The following is an 18553-nucleotide window of genomic DNA, read 5'->3' as shown; positions in this document are numbered from 1 at the left end:
TGGATAGTGTACATAGCCTTTATTTATGTAAACCAGCTCTTTTTCCCATTCTTGTTTTTAGTATTTTTTTTCCTAGCACCAGGGGAGCCCCCCCTCCCAAATTTCGTTGTATGGTACCTGTACTATATCAATGACAATAAAGACCATTCATTCATTCATTCATTCATTCATTCAGGACTGGGTTATCTTTTCAATCTGTCCAGTGCAGTGCACTGACGCCTTCACTACACCATGACCAAAAAAGTTTCTGCTGTGTTCAATTTCTACCCCCTTGTGGAGCATCCTGTCAGCGGTGGAAAATGGCTGCTCGATGTCCCTCTCTAGACCAACACTGAAGACAACAAAGTGGAGAGGAAACTAGAGTGTTATCGGGGAACTATTTCAACAAGACACCACCTTTGAAGTTTTCTTGGCAACAATGTCTCGCTGGGTGCCTACAAAAAAGGAAAAGTATGGAGTTGGTAAGTAGGAAAAATAATGCACGCTCTCTCGTTAGCTTGTCCGTGGCTACTTTGCATCCGATTGCACAAGTTTGGGAAGAATGGTGATTATGTATGATACGTCCCGACACTAGACATTCCCACTATCATTTTTCCCACCAGACTTTGATTTGTGACATTTTCCTGGAGTTGTGAGTGCAAAATCTTGGGACTCAATTCCTTGGCAAGTAACAAGTTTGCCAAGTAAGTTTTGCATAAAAGGCAAATGAAGGAATCCCTGCCTTTGTGAGCTGGACTGGGAATTGTCAGAGGCGCGCCTAGTTGCAACAGTGTTTCCTGTGTAGTGTGGGGCCTGCGTTAGACAGCCTTGGGACTTTGTTACTTTGTTACAGGAATTGTTACTGTGTATCAACTGTCCGTGATTGTTGTGGAACAGTTTATAAATACTACGTACCATAAGTTGACAAACAGTGAACTTTGTTTTGTGTTTTGTCCACTAGTGTAATGATTTGTTGTCGTTTCGATAGCGCACCTTCAATGTGCTCAAGCTTTTGTTTCCATTTGATTTGAGCAACAAGGCTCCACACTCTCCCGTGTGTCAATAATGTAACATTGAAGCCTACGGGTTTGGTCATTGTTTGATGTTTTATTCTGAAGCGTTGACAGAAACGTTGACACCACAAACAATGTTGACAAATAGGCCGAGACGTGTGTGTTTTGAATAGAGTACACTAGGGCTAGTAGGTGGGTATTGCCGCCCACTTTTTTGGGACGATACGTTTCTGTTGCTGCAGACATTTCGTGAGGTTAGAACTATAAGGTTCTATCTCCATTTTTGTCAAAATTGAGTTTTTTTACATAATCTGATCCATTAGGTGTTTATTAATGCCTGTGTGGTGTTATTTCTAAAATGTTGACATGTTTGAGTTAGTAATTCATAAAATACAACGGTTCCATCTCACTAAACATAATGGAATGTAAAAACTTTGACGCTCAATATCTCTGAACTACTACTAAACGGAGATAGAACCTTATAATTCTAAGCTCACGATTTATGGATGCATTCTGTTAAATGTTTTTTACGAATTCACTTTCATTGCCAGGTCCAGATAAACCCTCAACTGCATTGCTATGTCATTCCTAAGCAATTACATTCGATTACAATGTAACAGCAATTGAATATCATGTTTTTTTTCCATCAGTTAGGCTACTGCACAGAAATGTTTATTATCACTTTTGGAAAGTAAGTTTCAAACAGCCTAGTATTTGCTTGGAAAACCTTTCTCAGAGATGATCTGTAAACTCTCAGGACGTGATGAGTCATGGGTGAACAGAGAACCAAGCAAGCACCACATCACTGGTACAGAGTATTGGTTAGGAGCATACTTCTATAGTTAGAAGATCTACTGCGGTGGCCCCATGCAGAACTTATGAGCAGTATTTGAGGCCTCTCTCAACATCTACAGGGGTCTATTTCTGTTGCTGCAGAAGTTCTGTGACGATATCTTTTAGGCATATTTTTTGCTACCTGAAGTTCACTTTCTACGGGCCTACTCCTGTGTTGTCTTATTGCTACAGGCTAGGCAGACTTACTGCAGTGTCCAATTTATCTTTTGTCGATTTAGTCTACAGAAGGAACAATACGTTTTGACTAAATGTCCTTTCTACCAGGACTATAATACAATTGATGAGGTTGAAACACTCTGATGTGATACTATGTATGGTCTACATAGTCTGATGTGGATATGTGTAATTTTAATGGACATGAATATCAATCGGGCCTATTGATTTGCAGCTAGACTGGGTGCGGACTAAAGAATAACAGTAGACAATCAGATTTGACTGTCTGGGAATTATCCTATTAACAATGGGTGTCAGCTATTTCAGAAATGAACAAAGGGTGGGTCTGGTGAATGGAACCTTACAGAAAGGCGTAAACATGTACATTTCCCCTCTTAAGTTTCAGATTTGGTCTCAGGTGCATTGAGGAAGTGGAAAAGAGAATGAGACCGTGGGTGGTCATCATTGCAAGTAAAACACTTGTTCCCATAGAGCATGCAGAAGGACTGATACTACAAACAGAATTCTTAGTTCCCTTTACTGGGATGAGGGTTAGGGTTAGGGTTAGGGTTAGTTCCCATCACCATAAAAGAGTCCCTTGTTGCTTGAGGTAACCAAGCTTCAAAAGTTCATTGCTATACGATAAGTATCTAACGTGTAGGCATTCCATATGTTTTATTTTTGCTCCTGTTAGACATAATTTATGTTTAGTACCATATGTTTATGTGCAAGCAAAGCCTCTGATGACAGGAACATGACGCTCACATTAGGTGACACAACAACAAACGTCATTTCTGATTTGGCCTAGTTCATTCCTCTTTTCACTCCAGTTTGATTTATCTTCCAACACCATATGTATCAGGGTACGTCAGGGACGAATCAACGTGGGAAGGCTTTACTGGATTTCTCTCTTTTTTTTCCGCCCCTGGTATTTTCATTGTCATTGCAGTGGTAAAAGTTAACATTGGCTCTCTCCCAAGATGAAAACATGAAGTGGAAACCTGGTCCGGTGGTTGATAATGGGTTGGTTCCGCTTGGTTTCTCTCCCGGGCCCGGTATTTCAACATGTTTAATCTGGATCAGAATGATCTGGATTCTGTAATCCCCCTTTTTGCTATCTAGGATCAGATCGTTTTTGGCTGATTTTAAGCTGGCATTTTGAAACATTATCTGCATGTTACTTGTAAGTAAATACTTGATCTCTTGTAAATACTTGATCTGCATAAGTCATAACATAACACATTGACAAAATTCAACATCTCACTGGATAACTCACATTACATGAACTACTATTACTAACCTGCATTTAAGATGTGTATTATTTTTCCCAACCTCTCTACCTTATTTTATTGTTTATAGTGACTTTCACCTTCAAAATCCATCCTGAATCCACTCTTTCAGTGGGATCAAGATAAACCTGATTTCAGCTTCAAAACGATCCTAATCACTACCTTTTGAGTTTGAAATATGCGAAAACAACATTCAATCTTGATTAAAGGTCAGAATGGATTACCAAATCCGAATCCGTGTCCGTATGATCAGAATCCTATCTTTCCGTCTTTGAATTATGTATTCTACGATGTAATCCAATTGCCGGATCAGATACGTTTTGAAATACTGGGCCCAGGTGAGAAATGCCAATGGGCATGACTGTGTGGGAAAAGAAACCTCTTTGATAACATCTTTTAACTTCTCTCGTCTGGAACTCCCATCACAGCATCCTCTAACATGCACATCTCCTCACAACAGGCCGTCAGGGAGTGAAACTCTGAGACAGTGGTGCTGTTCTCCTACCGTCTCAGGACGATTGGTGATTACCTTGAGGCTACAGGCTGAACTTCCTTATTACTCTGTCTTGAATTCCTCAGAAATGTTCCGAATACTTCTCGTGCTCAATGCTGCTTATTCCCCCTTCAGCCAACCCTTGGGTCAACTGAGGAGCAACGTATTGATGAACTTGTTCAAAGTGAAGGGTGCAATTATTAACCATGTGTATGTGTACCGTACGCATAGTCATGTCAATGCCTTGAAAGCTCAATCAATCACAATGATGTGTGGTATGTCTGTAATCTGTCTGCATGTTGTTACACAGAAGGTTATTGCTTTGTCATTGCGCAGTAATGGAGTTGCGTGCGTTATTACACTCGTTACTACAAGTACAATATGGACTATTCCACCTGTGTCATGTGTGTAACGACATGTTGAAGTCATTGTTATTATGATGCAGGAGGATTTTGGTCCTGACCTACGTTCAACCAGACATAAAGCCACGTGAATTAATCAAATGGCGGGAGGGATGTTCCAATCAATGACTCGACCCTGAGTTAATGCCGTTACACCGCTGCCTTTGTTGTTATAGGCCAGAAATCCCAGGATAAATCAGAGGGAACTGCAGGGAATTTACAGTGGAGGTTCCTCACAAGGCAACTCCGATATTGGATTCCTCTGTGCCGTGGGGAAGCATTGTTTTTCAGACGTTTCTCAGTCGTGTGACGAATTAATTTCGACGCCCTTTTTGATGATCGTTTCAAGTGGTGTGTTGTTGTAAAACTGTGCGGCAACTCCTTGAAGAGAGCAGCGTCTGAGAGCTGTGAGTGTAGAAAGCAGGCATAGGATGAAAAGAGAACGCTGAGCTACAGTGATATTCTCTGGTTGTATATGTCTGTTTTCTGTTGAGACCTGAAGTAGAAACATAACCCCCAGAACATGTGTATTCGTGGAGATCTGCTTTGCGTCTCAGGAAAACCCCTCGATAATTCAGCACAATGTCAGATCAATTTATAGTGGAGCAATCGGATGATATTGGAACAAGTACTGCACTTTCCGTGAAACTGAAGATTTCTCTATGGTTGTGACTCTGTGAGGAGCCAATATTTTTGTTTATTGAAGTGCGGCCTTGGCTACCTTCCCATCAGTTTTAGCTCTGCCAGGTAAGGAAATGCCATATCCTCTACACATAGTTGAGCCTCAGTTCCAGTCAGGAAGATCACACTGTTTCCCTGACACACACACACACACACACACACACACACACACACACACACACACACACACACACACACACACACACAGGTGCGTTATCTTAAGTGTGGCTATGATTAGAATTAAGCAGGGCGACCCTGGGTATTGTCTCAAACAATGTGGAAGGAAGGCCTAAACCTGATGCTGCACATTCTCCATGGCACACTGAAGCTGTGGACGACACGTTGGGAGGGTCGGATAGTAACGATCTCCTGCCACCGCAGCAGCACAACAATTTATGATGCCCCCCACCCAACGCTGGAGTAAAACCTCCCACCCACAAATGTGGCTTTTCAGCAGTCCCCAAGCTAACAAATATGGCAGCAATTAAAACTCTGTCTCGTTTACATTGACTTATTTCCCCCCCCCCCCCCTCCCATGTGTTTCATGTTCTCAGATTTCGGTGAAGATAACAGATGACACGGTGAACCTCAGCAATTAAATGAGACAATTCTTTTTTCTTTTTTTAGCAGTCTGGATAGTTTATGTGTAGCAGCAGTTGTGTCAGGCAATTAACTCAGTCCATAAATGTTTGAATGTCTGTTGTCTAATTAACACACAATCAAAGCTTCATGGTGGAGTGTCGCTATTCAGAATGTCGTTTTTGTGTCTCTGTAATTGATCTGACAGAAACAGTGGCATTTCACCTCAAAGAGAGAAATATATAGGCCTAACAGCAGCTAGATCTACATAGCCCCTGTGCCATAATGAGTCATTTGCGATTAATATGCACATTCTTGTAACAATGAGAGAAAAAAACGATCTAAGAAAATAGCTGAACTGACAAAATAATGCTTTTATTGGAGGGAAGGAAGAAAGGGGGGTAGGGAAGAAAGGATGCTGAGAGCACTAGATAAATAATAAAAGAATATGTCAAGAGGGTAGAGAACATGTCAAGGGGGTAAAAATAGTGTTTTAATCAGCGCTAGGCGGCCTGTTACAGCCAGGTACGTCGTGGGGTTTTATGCTGCTGCTGCGCTCAGCGCCTGGCTTCAGAATAAACAGCTTCACCACAGAATGTGCTGCTCGGCCTCTCGGGGAGACGTGTCCCCTAGCCTGTTGTCACAGTGCTTTAGGCCTACACGTTTATTTAAAGAACGACACATCCTTCCTCCGGGGGTGATAGTACACCTGAATGTCCATGTATGTTTAGAACTCCGCGAATTACAGTTAACCGACATGAGGCACAAGATTTGCATTTCTTCGGATAGATTATTATGCACATCAACGGCTATTTGGCTTGTACAATTCAAGCTATGATACGCTGCATACTGTATCAATTTTTTTTCGATGTGATTGTGACCATCTGTGGCCTTGACCCGTTAGACGTTTTCCCACTTGATGTAACGGTGCAATGCAGACCACATGACTGTTGTGTTGGGTCACAACCTACTGTTGTTGCAAAACACAAATAGATCTCCTTTCTTTCTCTCACCCGAGTCCAATTATGAGACGAAAGGTTTCTGGACACACAACCGCATTCTAAGCTTGCCTTTGTGTGAGGTCTGTTTAGACCAACCGCTCTGATGCAAGGCTACAGTACGTGAAGTCAAAGTGAAAGCAAAGTCAAAGTCAAAGTCTTCATGCACCTTTGCTTTGGCTTTGCATCTGCACGGTTCTGGAGTGAAGCTCTTTCTGTTATTACACATGTGGAATTAGGACTGTAATAATAATAACTGTTACCGTAATTGTTCACTGTTAATAACAACTGTTCAACTACATATACCATGTAACTACTGAGTACTGTGTCCATAGACATAAATACAGTATCGGGGCCAACCTAATGTAAAGTTTCCTTTATTTTGAACTTTATTTATAGCCAAACCCCGCCCCCGCCATCTCCTCCATATCATTCTCTCGACGAATTCAATTATGTCTGACTTATGGGCTTTCCTCTCTTGCATTGTAATCCAGTAAACAGTAGCCTATAGCTCCTGGTGGCTTGCTGTGTGAAAGCTCATAATACAAACGACAGATGCTTGATTTAATCAGCGCTAAAGCGATTCCATGCTGCTATTAGGCCCATTCCTCCACTGGCTCCCCACTGACTGAAAGTTAGCGCTTCTCTCCTGTTGGCTAGCTGGCTCACCGAAGTGTCAGCCTGTCAGTGGAAGACAGGGAAAACACTTAACTGACCATGACAAGTGGCTTTGGATTACATGTGCCCTATGGGGAGTGGGTCTGCCTTAAATAATATACTAATAGCTTTTGAATATGAAACTTGGTCCGAGGAGCAGTGTGTAAGTCTCTGCCTAACTGACAACTGCTTTGTTGTGAGACTTCACCCCACCACTGTGTGTGTGTGTGTGTGTGTGTGTGTGTGTGTGTGTGTGTGTGTGTGTGTGTGTGTATGGAGACATGCCATGATCAGTGACAGATAGCTCACGGGAAATAGGGCATGTGTGGTTTAGCAGCTAGTTGCGTGTCAAGGGGAGAGGGACAAGCATCATGTCTGGCCCTCACACACTACCACTCTACCCCCCCCACCCCCACCCCCCTTCCTGGGTGCAGACCTCAAGAGTCCCATCGATCTGCTATGCCTGTCTCTATTGTCTGACTGAGGCCTGCTGGGACACTCTCACCACTGGACAGATGGCAGAGTTAAGCAGAGTCCATGTCAATATGAGACCAACATTACACACACACACACACACACACACACACACACACTCACACACAGTTTTGCGATATGAACCGATACGACCTGTATGGATTGTATCGTATTATTCGGTGGGTCACGATTAGAAGGAATAATGAATTAGAAGGTATTTGGACGTTTTTATCCTGTTATCACTGAAACGTAAGGGTGAACCCCACCACTCCCACTGACGGAGGACTAGCTGAGATCAGGCTGTGGCTGTGTTGACTGAGCCCCCAGTGTGGTGGGCCGGTCGTCGGCTATTACAGAGGCAGTCAGCCGGAGCGGGGCGGGGGGGGTGGGGGGGGCACAGAGCAGCTGAGCTGACGTACAGCGGTCCTGCCAGCCCAGCACGGGGGGGGGGGGGGCTGACACGGGGAGACCCGTGTGTTCCTCAGGGTGAAGCCTAGGCCAGAGGAAAAGCTTCCTGGGAAACTCCCCACTCCCCCCTTCCCCCCTCCCCCTTCCCGCTTAATGAGTAGCGGTACATGAAACGAAGTCCCGCTCCAGTCTGCTCACCAGCATGACTGAGCGTTTTAATCTGGTTCCTTCTGCATTTTTCATTTTTTTTAATCATGCATCCACATGCTTGGCTTTTCCTCTATTGTATGAGGGAAGAAAAAAAAACACTACACTCCCTTACAAACGGTGGAAATGTCACAGTCAGAGAATGAAGTCCCTATCAAAACCAGTTGACAGACCTGAATGTCACGTCTCGGGGGTTCTTCAGTAACGCAAGACTCCCTATTTAGTCTCGCATTAGTCACCTTTAAAGCAGGCCTGAGAGTGGCTGGTGTTTGGACCCGGTAAGCGAGGTGGCTGTCATAGCTGTCTGCGGCAGGGGGCTGTGGTTGGCATGTGCAGGGGGGAGGGGAGGGGAGGGGAGGGGGGGAGACAGCCATTCAGTTGTGCTGCCTGCCTGGCGTTTGATGAAATGGCCTTTTGTGTGTGTTTGTGTGTGTGTGTTTGTGTGTGTGTGTGTGTGTGTGTGTGTGTGTGTGTGTGTGTGTGTGTTTGTGTGTGTTTGTGAGTGTGTGTGTGTGTGTGTGTGTGTGTGTTTGTGTGTGTCTAAATATTTGATAAATAAGAGCAGAGAGCAGACTGCGCAGTGCAGTGCTAGGGAAGTGTTGGGTGATTTACAGTGACTGACAGCTCTGTTGTGGTGATGATCTTTTGGGACTCAAATTAATTCATCTCCAAAGCTGGAGCTGACACCTCTGTCTCTTTTGTTTCAGGGGAGGAAGAGTTGACGTGGGGTGTGTTAATTCTTTTGATATGGTCTCACAAGATATATACACTCTCCGAACACTTTATTAGGAACACCTGTACTGTACACCTTCCAAGCTGGTGGAGGTGGTGTAATGGTTTATGGGGAATGTTTTCTTGGCACACCTACCTTGGCCCCGCTAATACCAATCAATCATCGCTTGAATGCCACAGCCTATTCAGGGTTTTTCCTGGCTCAAAATAAGGCTTAGGTGGTTGAAGTGTAGGTAAAGATTCTTATTTTTTTATGCACAATTTTTTTCTTCTTCTGAGCCTGCAAACCCGGTGCTTGTTCTTATAGTCGTTGTGCTGACATTATTGAGATGTCGTATAAAAACAGTTACTGTTTACTCAACGTTATTTTCTGACCTTTGTAATGATGCAGTATTGCGTGCCCTGACTAGCCAGGCTATTTCCCCCTCATAGTAACCCAGGATTTATTCAATTCAACTCAAAGAGTTTAGTTTTTTTTGGTTGGTGGTGTGAGCTTTCCACCCCCCCCCCCCCCCTCACAGTTACTCTGAGGGGAAATAAATAAATTGCATGAATCTTTAGCTAAGGCTAGCTACCAGCTACAAGCCTGCTTAAATGAGTCTGAAGTAACCAGTGCGCTCCCAACTACGGTTCAGGGCCAATTAGCTGGAAAGGTAACATGTCCCATAAGTGGCTCTACACAGTGATCGCTTGGCTCACCCGCTTATGCAGTCGACGCCGTCTTCCACGGGTATTGCGTATATAACGATAGTCTAGAAGCACCTGCTGCTGGGATGACTGGATTGCAGCAATAAATGCATGGACAATTATTATTATTAATTTTTTTAAACATGTTTTTTGAGGGCATTTCTGCTTTATTGGGATAGAGACAGTAGAGATCGACAGGAAGGATGGATGAAAGAGAGAGAAGAGGGATGACACGCAGGACAGGTCAATGGCTGGAATCGAACCAAGGACCCTGTGATTACATGGCATGTGCCTTAGTGAGCTTTGCCACCCATGCGCCCCATGGACAATTTTCTTTACAGTTTTTACATTTTCTTATGCAATTTCTCTGGGCCTTTTCAATGCAGGAAAAACCCTGCTATTTGAGTATTGTTGCTGACCATGTGCATCCCTTCATGGCCACAATGTGTCCATCTTCTAATGACTACTTCCAGCATGATAGCGCACCATGGCACAAAGCAAAGGTCTTCTCAAACTGGTTTCATGACCATGACAATGAGTTCAGTGTTCTTCAGTGGCTTTCCCAGTCACCGGATCTGAATCCAATAGTAACACGGGAGATTCACAGCTTGAAAGTGCACCTGAAAAATCAACCATGTCATCATGGACCAGAATCTCAAAGGAATGTTTCCAACATCTTGTGGAATCAATGCCATGAAGATTTGAGCCTGTTTTGAGAGCAAAGGGAGGCCATCCCCAGTAGTGTTCCTAATAAAGTGTTCAGTGAGTGTATATTCTGAGTCTTTTTCTATCCCGCAAGAGAAGTGCGGTCATTGACATATTAAACAGTGAAAATATTTGCCTCCACGAGTCACTAGGGATGGACGGTTTTTCGGTTAAACCGAAAACCGGGGTTTCTAAAAATAGAAACGGTTTTTTATCAAAACTTATTTAGAAGAATAAAATAGAATAAGAATAAAACTGGAACATGTCACATGTTTGTCGTGTGTGAAAATAACAATGATACAGTCTGAATCTGCCGCGCAATGAGTGAGAGGTTTGGTCAGTTGTGAAGAATAACTGAGGATTAATATCTAATTGGGATTATATTTAAGGGTAACGAATCACTCTATGGGAAAGATAGTTGCCTTCAGTTATTGGTAGATAGGAAAGTTTTTTTTACAATTACTCGCTTACATTTAATAAGATCATTTTCGCTGCTCTCTGTAAAGCACATTGGGTCACTTTTGTGAGAAATGCGCTATAGAAATAAAATGTGATTTGATTTGATATCAATCAATCAATCAAACTTTATTTATGTTCTATAGCACAAATCATGCATTGAATGTAACTCCAAGTGCAGTATTTACTAAACCACAATATAATAAAACAAGAGCTATACGGATCAAGAGTGTTTGTGCACAGCGCCACTGTGTGTGAAGGCGCTACTGAAAGTGATGACAGAACGCATGTCTCAGAAGATACGCGGTCACTTAGTGACGCAAAGGTAGTTCTGTATTTATCTCTATCTGTATTAGTACATTTATTTTGAAAGCTCTATTTTGACAGCTCTACCATGGGCACTTTTATTTTGATGGGGCATTCTTTGTTGATTGACTTACGACAGTTCAGGACGAGTCAGTCTCGCGGCATGTGGTTTTTATGAAAAGCTTTAAGTATGTTCACTGCATAATTCTAAGTCTAATATTTCAGTGATTATTGAGCAGTATTCAAATATTTAAATACATTGAGCAGCAGCTGAAACTTTGTCTAAGAACCAAGATATTGAGAAAGCAGTTCATTCAATGAAGACGCTGTTCCAAGAGATGATCTTCCGTGGATCAGCGGAGCTGGTGTGTTAAGTGTTCATGTGTTTTCATGTATGGTGTAGCTTACAAAAGTCTGTCTTTCCACTTATATTTGTGAAACTAAGTAGCCTAAATGTGTTGCGACTGTGCTTACGGTGTTTTAATGGTGTTCGACATGAGTGTATTGTAGCAGTAGGGCTCAATTATTTGAAATTGTCGCTCTTTTTTTATTTTATTTATTTATTTATTTATTTATTTATTTTTTTAATGTATTTTTCGGTTAACCGGAAAACCGCGGTTTTAGTCTTTGACGGTTTTTCGGTTTCAATAATTGGAAACCGTCCATCCCTACGAGTCACGCAGTGGCTGTTGAGGAGATGCAGGCGGCCAATGTTGGCAAGCTCATTGGAAGTGTGCCTTAGTTGAGTGAATCTGTAAAATGGCCACAAAACTGTTTACAGCACTTCAAGGGAAACACTGGTTTCACCCATTTTCCATCAAGAGAGAAGGTCAGATTGAACTCTTCTGTTATTAACGTCACACATCTACTTGAATAACTTGTCAAACTATAAGCACCTGTGTTTGAACTGCCACATGTCCAAAGCCTGGGATACTGAAGGAGGTGGCCATAAATAAAGCTAGGTTTAAATGCTGGTAAGTTATCCCCAATGTGTCCACCAAGACTGTGAAAGCTCTTCAAAAGCAATTATGAAGCCAGATTAATGGACGGCTACGGCTAATTTACCCCCCTGGATTTACTATCTTACACTGAATTGGAAATAAATGGTGTTAAGTATAAGTATGCACGAATCATGACTCCCCACTCTGTTATCATCGGGGTATTGTAACAGAAGAGATCAATAAGCCTCGAGTGCCTTCGCGGACCAAATCAGTGACCCACTTCAAACACTTTGGCTACCAGGTGTTGAGTTATAACTCTACACCAACTCATTTACACTCATTTACTCTGCAGCCCTTGGAATCACGACAGTCAGTCTGTCTACACACGCACGCACGCACACACACACACACACACACACACACACACACACACACGCAGTGTCGTCACCCACTACAAACAGGAACATTATGCACCAAGTCCAAGGCCCCAGTGGTCTCATTAGACATGTGCATTTTGATAGGCCACCAAGATATTGTCGTCGATAAATGAAATGAACCCTTGCTCTCTCAAATTACCCCGCTGTCACTCATCCTAGCATTTGCAGTATATTTTTCGAATACTTTTTTTTAGAAATAAAAGAAACGTCCAATTAAAGAGAATGGAGTGTGTCCTTGGAAGTTCATCCCGGGGTCTTAGGATCCTAAAGGCAAACGGATTATTGGATTTGTTCTGCCGTGGGGTCACTTTAGTCGCCCACTGTCTATTCTCCAGTGACAGAGAGGTTCTTCTGGGCATTTAGCAGTGCAATGGAATATTCAGGAGGTTAATTACTTCCATCCATCTCATCTCTGTTTAAAAAACTTTTCCTGGAGATTTGCATAAACGTCTAGAAAGCTCTGTGTGTTTTTGCCCTAGCTTTAGCCTAGATTCCAGGTGAAAAAATACTTTGCCGGTTCCTTTGCATTAGTTCTCTCCGATGTTCCTGTTCTGTTTGCGGTGCGGCTATTGCCTTTGTTATCCTCCTTGAGAAATCCCCTCTTAGAATATGAATGTAGACGGGCCTTGCTGCTCCTCTGTCTCAGAAGACTGTCGGCAACACACCCGTACGCCGGCGTTAACATCAGAGGTAGCTACAGGAGCAGGCGCCGAGGCTTACATCATAAACTTGCGACCTTCTCCCTGTCTGACAGACGTGGAGCTGATCCCACAAGCTGCGCTCTCCTCATTTCATTATCGCTTTGACTTCTGCTTCGGCTGAAGGTTGATTGCCTCAAATGCTGTGCCTGCCTATGCCAAAATCCATAGTGTGAAGGCTCGGCCTTTCTGTGTAATAATCTCATCCTGCGGTTTTGTTGTACTTGGCTGCTGGCTCAAATAGGCCCTCGCTGAACTTTGTGGCAGAAAGTGTCTTCAAATGGAGTTTCAAGTAAAACTTGCCGAGGCAATTAAAGTAACACTGCAACTATTTAAACACGATTATCCCCTCATTAACATTCCTATCACGAAGATGTGTTTCAGCCTGCTAATTAATAGGATACACCTTGCTCTGCCAAAAGGCTAATCTTTGTGGATTCAGCCGAGGTTTACTCATAGTTGTCTGTGCAGTGGTGTGGAAGGTGCTGTATAATTCCTGGGGACCTTTTGACCCAACCAACACTGGTTGTCTGAACTCTAAATTCAAAGACAAGACATTCAGACAAAATCAAAGTAAATGCTCGGGAACTGTAACACCAAGGATTTCGGATACCCTTGTCCCAGAGACGATAATTAGTAAATCTATGTTTGGAGTTTGTAAACAAGCTAATTAATGGTGAGATTTCCCTCCTCTTCTTCCTCATCCACAATGACTTGCCCACCTCCTCGAATCGTTCCAATGTTTTCATTAAGTCTTCCAGGTATATTGGTGAAGAAGTCTGCTTGCAAATGAGCTGCATTTAGACAGGATTTCAGAAGCATTTATGCCTCATCAGAGAACACTCACTCTGTGCGGTAGGTACAGTACAAGCTCTCCATTACTTTCCTGGCACAATATCTGCCACATTCACAACACTAAGGCATTACTGGGAGAAAAGCTCTCTATGTTGCCATCCCTGTTGTTTGCAGAAGGAGGTTCAATTAAGAAAATGAGTCCTCTAACCTCTGCAGTAGCAGAAGAATCTGATTGATTGGACCCACAGTATGTCTGAACTCCGGGCTGGCATTTTAACTCGGTCTCAGTGTTGGTGTAAGTCCTGCCAAGTGGCATTAACAAGGCTGGCATCTATGCATGTTAGCACTTAGAGACTTCTGCACCTGCTCCTCCTCTCACCTTCTCACTTCCCCGTTCTCCTCAGTCCCACCCCCTCCCTTAAGCTACGCTTCAGTGCATTAGCATCCTGGAAGACTTGGTTATTTTCATCTATCACACGACATCTCTGGCACAGGACTCTCCCAGCTTCCTGCCATGACGAAACACGTTTTCCTTCTGAGAAGAATCGTAAAATAAAATGTCTTCCTATTGTATCCGAGCAGAGTGCCTTGCCTTGGCAGTATCTCTTGTTTCTCTTTACCGAGGCATAAAACTGGCCTGACTAGTTGTTTTCCCCTTCAGATGTCGGCTTAATTTCAGGTTAATTGCTGGTTCACACTATCTCTGCTCTCTCCCTGTCCAGATAAACCCACTGGGCAGAAGTGTGTAATTGATTTAAGAGGAACCCAGGCGATTCTGTTGGTCCTTCAAGGTGTGGAGCTCTTGTCTGTGCTCTGCTCCTAATGAAAGTAATCCGGCTTCCATCTGAATGCCTAAACCCTGGCATTAGGACCCATTAGAGAAGAACTTGAAAATAATTATCAGATTTTATCTACCTTCCCGGAAGGTTCCCCCTCCCCTCCACAAGCTGTGTTTGGGTATTCGCTGATTGTATTGTCTCAGTGTGTATGCAATGGCTGATCTATCTGGCAGTATCTGCTGAGCAGCACACCTAAATAAATATATCTATCTATCTATAACTTGTTGGAATGGCCCAGTCAATCACCTGACTTAAACCCAATTGAACATTTGTGGAAGCATCTGAAGATCCAGATTCACAAGAGGGCCCCCTGCAATCTTCAAGATTTAAAGACAATCTGTGTAGAGGAATGGGCCAAAATCACACCTGAATACTGCGGGCGATTAGTTACTTCATAGTTACAGAAAGCGCCTTGAAGCTGTCATTACAAACAAAGGCTTCTCCACTAAGTATTGAATTCATTTCAGTTAGTGTGCTCAATACTTTTTTCCTGTTTCATTCCACATCACTTTATTTACATATGGATTTTAATGTTTAGTTTAGTTTAATGTTTTTTTGGTCTGGATTGTTTGAGTTAATACCAACGTCTGGTGCAAATTTCACTTGAATAGGCTCATTGGAAATACATTTACTGGACAAAATGTTGATGTGTTCAATACTTATTTCCCCCACTGTATAGTACATACTCCTAGTCTGTCCTTGCCTTCAGTAATGTAGGAATATGCCAGTTAGTTACAGTCAGATGTAACATAAAACATAACATAAACATCTCAGTAACACTTCAAGATCCAGTATCTAACATTCAAGCTTTCTAAAAGCTTGGTAATGGTTGTAATGACTATGTTTAACCGGCAGCGATCCCTGATCTAAATATTTAATTTACGTATCCGGAAAAATCACTTTCTAAAAGGGAGTGTCCTACCTGGCAACTCAGTTTGCATATAAACATGCTGTTACTGCCAGGGGTGAATCAGCATGGGCTGCATGACGCAGGTTTGTTTACCCTCATGAAGAGAGCGGAACTTACCACTTTGATAGAGTTTGTCTTGGGCAGGAGGGCTGGAATAAAGCATGACTGGACATGACAGCGGTTGGCAACTCTAATGTTTGCTTTTCACAGTGCAGTGTATTTCTATTTTGTGAAATGAAATATACTGTCTCTATTTCCACTGCCGTTGACAATCGCTATTCCAGCCCAGTCGACTTCAGCTCTGTGTAGCATAGTACATGTTGTTGTCTGTTTTGTTTTTGTGTGAGGGCGAGCGTTAGAGAGAGAGACAGGGTTATTTGAGGTGCATCGCAGGCAGCCTTTTACTGCAGCAGAAGGCCTGAGCCAGTCCCCTACCCCCCCCCCCATCCCTCCCCAGGGTGCTGTTACCCTCGTTATCCTAACAGCACATGGCAGGTCCCTGAAGGATACCTGTCAACTTCACACAACGCCTCACTGCTGCCAACCCTCACCAGTGTGTCTGTCTGCTGTCTGTCTGCTGTCTATCTGTCTGTCTGTTAGTAAGGGGGGGGGGGGAGTATTCAGCTCACACTTCTGGATGTGCAGTAAGATAATGACTCGAGGAAAAGTCCCTGTTCTAAAGTCTAGTCTACTACATGATGTACCTGTAACCTGGCCCTTAGAGAGGACTCTGACCCTGTACACTCCTCCGCTCTGATTTTACTTCCAATACTGGGTGTCTCAGACACACACACACACACACACACACACACACACGCGCGCGCGCACACACACGCATACACACACACACGCGCGCACATGCGCACATACACACACACACACACACACACACACACACACACACACTCGCACACACACACGCACGCACACAGCACGCTGATGCACCTTGACAGTACAGTCATTAGATCACTCGGAATCCAAGTGTTTCATTTCTCTTTCTATCCAATCCAGTCCTCTCGGGATGAGGTCCTGCTGTAATAAACCGGGGTGGACCTCCGCACCTCTCAGACCCAGCGGAGAGCTGGTTGGAGCAGGTAGTGGTCTCTCTTCAATCCCCCCGCCTAGAAGAGACCACTCTCCCTGCCCCGCCCTGTGCGTGTTTATGAAACTTTTTTTTTTCTTCCATCGCTTAAGCACTACGTTAAACATATTCTCACTGAGTCAGTTATTACCCTCAACCTCGCTTGGTCTCTCTCTCTCTCTATCTCTCTCCCTTGTCTGATTGTGCTTCCTACTCTCTATTAGGTGAGCAGACTCTACCAGATCAGTCAGAGTGCCCAGGCTCATGACAGGGCAGAGCAGGGGAGGAGAGGGGAGGGCAGAGCAGAGCAGAGCAGGGGAGGGGAGGGGAGGGGAGGCCAGTGGAGGGGAGGGGAGGGGAGGGGAGGGCAGAGCAGGGGAGGGCAGAGCAGGGGAGGACAGGGGAGGGCAGAGCAGGGGAGGGCAGAGCAGGGGAGGACAGGGGAGGGCAGAGCAGGGGAGGGGAGGCCAGGGGAGGGGAGGGCAGGGGAGGGCAGTGTAGGGGAGGGGAGGGCAGAGCAGGGGAGGGCAGAGCAGGGGAGGGGAGGCCAGGGGAGGACAGGGGAGGACAGGGGAGGGGAGGGCAGAGCAGAGCAGGGGAGGGGAGGGCAGACTTGGCTCCCACTGGCTGCCTGCCTACTGCAGTCTCTCTGTCTCCGTCTCCATCCGCTCCTCAATGGGCTTCTTTCACCCACAGACCCAGAGGCCCGCTGTGACTGAACCCCCCCCACCCCTCCCAGTCCTCCACTGTGACTGAACCCACCCATCCCAGGAAGAGGCTGCTCGGTTCCCTCTCCTCCTCCTCCTCCTCCTCTCTGCCTCTCTCTCTCTCCCTTTCTACATCGTTTTCTCTCTCCATCTTTCTCTATCTTTCCGCCCCCACCCCTCTCTCTCTCCCTCTCTCCCTCTCTCTCTCTTTCCCGCCCTCCTTCGTCTCTCACGACTCCCCCTTCCCTCCACCCCCTCCCAGTCCACCTACACCCCCCCCCCCCCACACACACACACACGTCTTGGGGGTGTAATAATACGTTGTGCCCAGCATGGCTTAGTGAACACGATTAGTGAGCAAAGAGTGTTGCATTACAATCAGGCCAGTGTTTAGTCAGGGCCTGTGTAATGGTGAGACGGCTGTAAGCGCAGGGCTAAGTGGATGGGTAAATAATCTGGCTGCTCGCTCGTGGTCCCACTGAAGATAAGGCTTCCATATCCTCCCGCCGTTACATATGGTAATGAGCCTACTATTTCCTCATTTCCAGGAAAAATCATTTGCATTCTCACACCCGTGGGAGAGCGGGGCCTCCCTTTCCTCCTTGATGTTTATTGCATAATTGACATCCATATTCGCGTGGGTGTTCAAATGTGCATTGATAAATAGCTAAACAGTTGTCAGTCAACCCCCCCACCCCCCCTCCCCAACGAGGGTTGTCATTTTCGCACGCTAGCCCCCGCATGAGGTTTTCTATGCCCATGTGTTGTAATCGCACCGATTGCTGAAACGAGTTTAGTTTTTTTACAATGGCCACGTCGTCTCCCGTTCCTAATTTGGAGTCAGTCCACTCGTGTAGGGAGTGATGAGGATGATGAGGATGAGGGCAGATGATGAAAAAAAAGAAGAAAAAAAAGAAAGCAACGCTTTCACCCACATCTCTCCAATCACACAGTGTTTGTTTATAGGCTCCTGTCTTTCAGCACCTGCTCGTTGGGTAATGAGCAGCATCAGCACTGTGACCCAGTTGCAAACACAAACACAAGCACCGCAGCAGGGTGGGGTGAGGGTGGG

At 44.6% G+C, this 18553-nt stretch overlaps 1 protein-coding gene across 1 annotated transcript in view; it reads left to right on the top strand.

The window, feature by feature from the left end:
- Positions 1-418: 418 nt before the first annotated feature.
- The window catches only part of dock1 (dedicator of cytokinesis 1), a gene marked incomplete at both ends in the record, with an annotated part of 180827 nt that continues 162692 nt past the window's right edge, over positions 419-18553 (top strand). The window contains one exon of the mRNA XM_080542248.1: positions 419-461. Within this exon, the coding sequence (XP_080398374.1) occupies positions 419-461 (43 nt within the window). The remainder of the gene's footprint in view (positions 462-18553) is intronic.

Source organism: Nansenia antarctica, assembly GCF_963989245.1.
Source record: "Nansenia antarctica genome assembly, chromosome: 11".
NCBI lineage: Eukaryota > Metazoa > Chordata > Actinopteri > Argentiniformes > Microstomatidae > Nansenia > Nansenia antarctica.
The sequence above is the reverse complement of the archived record's forward strand: the minus strand, read 5'-3'. Positions and strand labels throughout refer to the sequence as shown.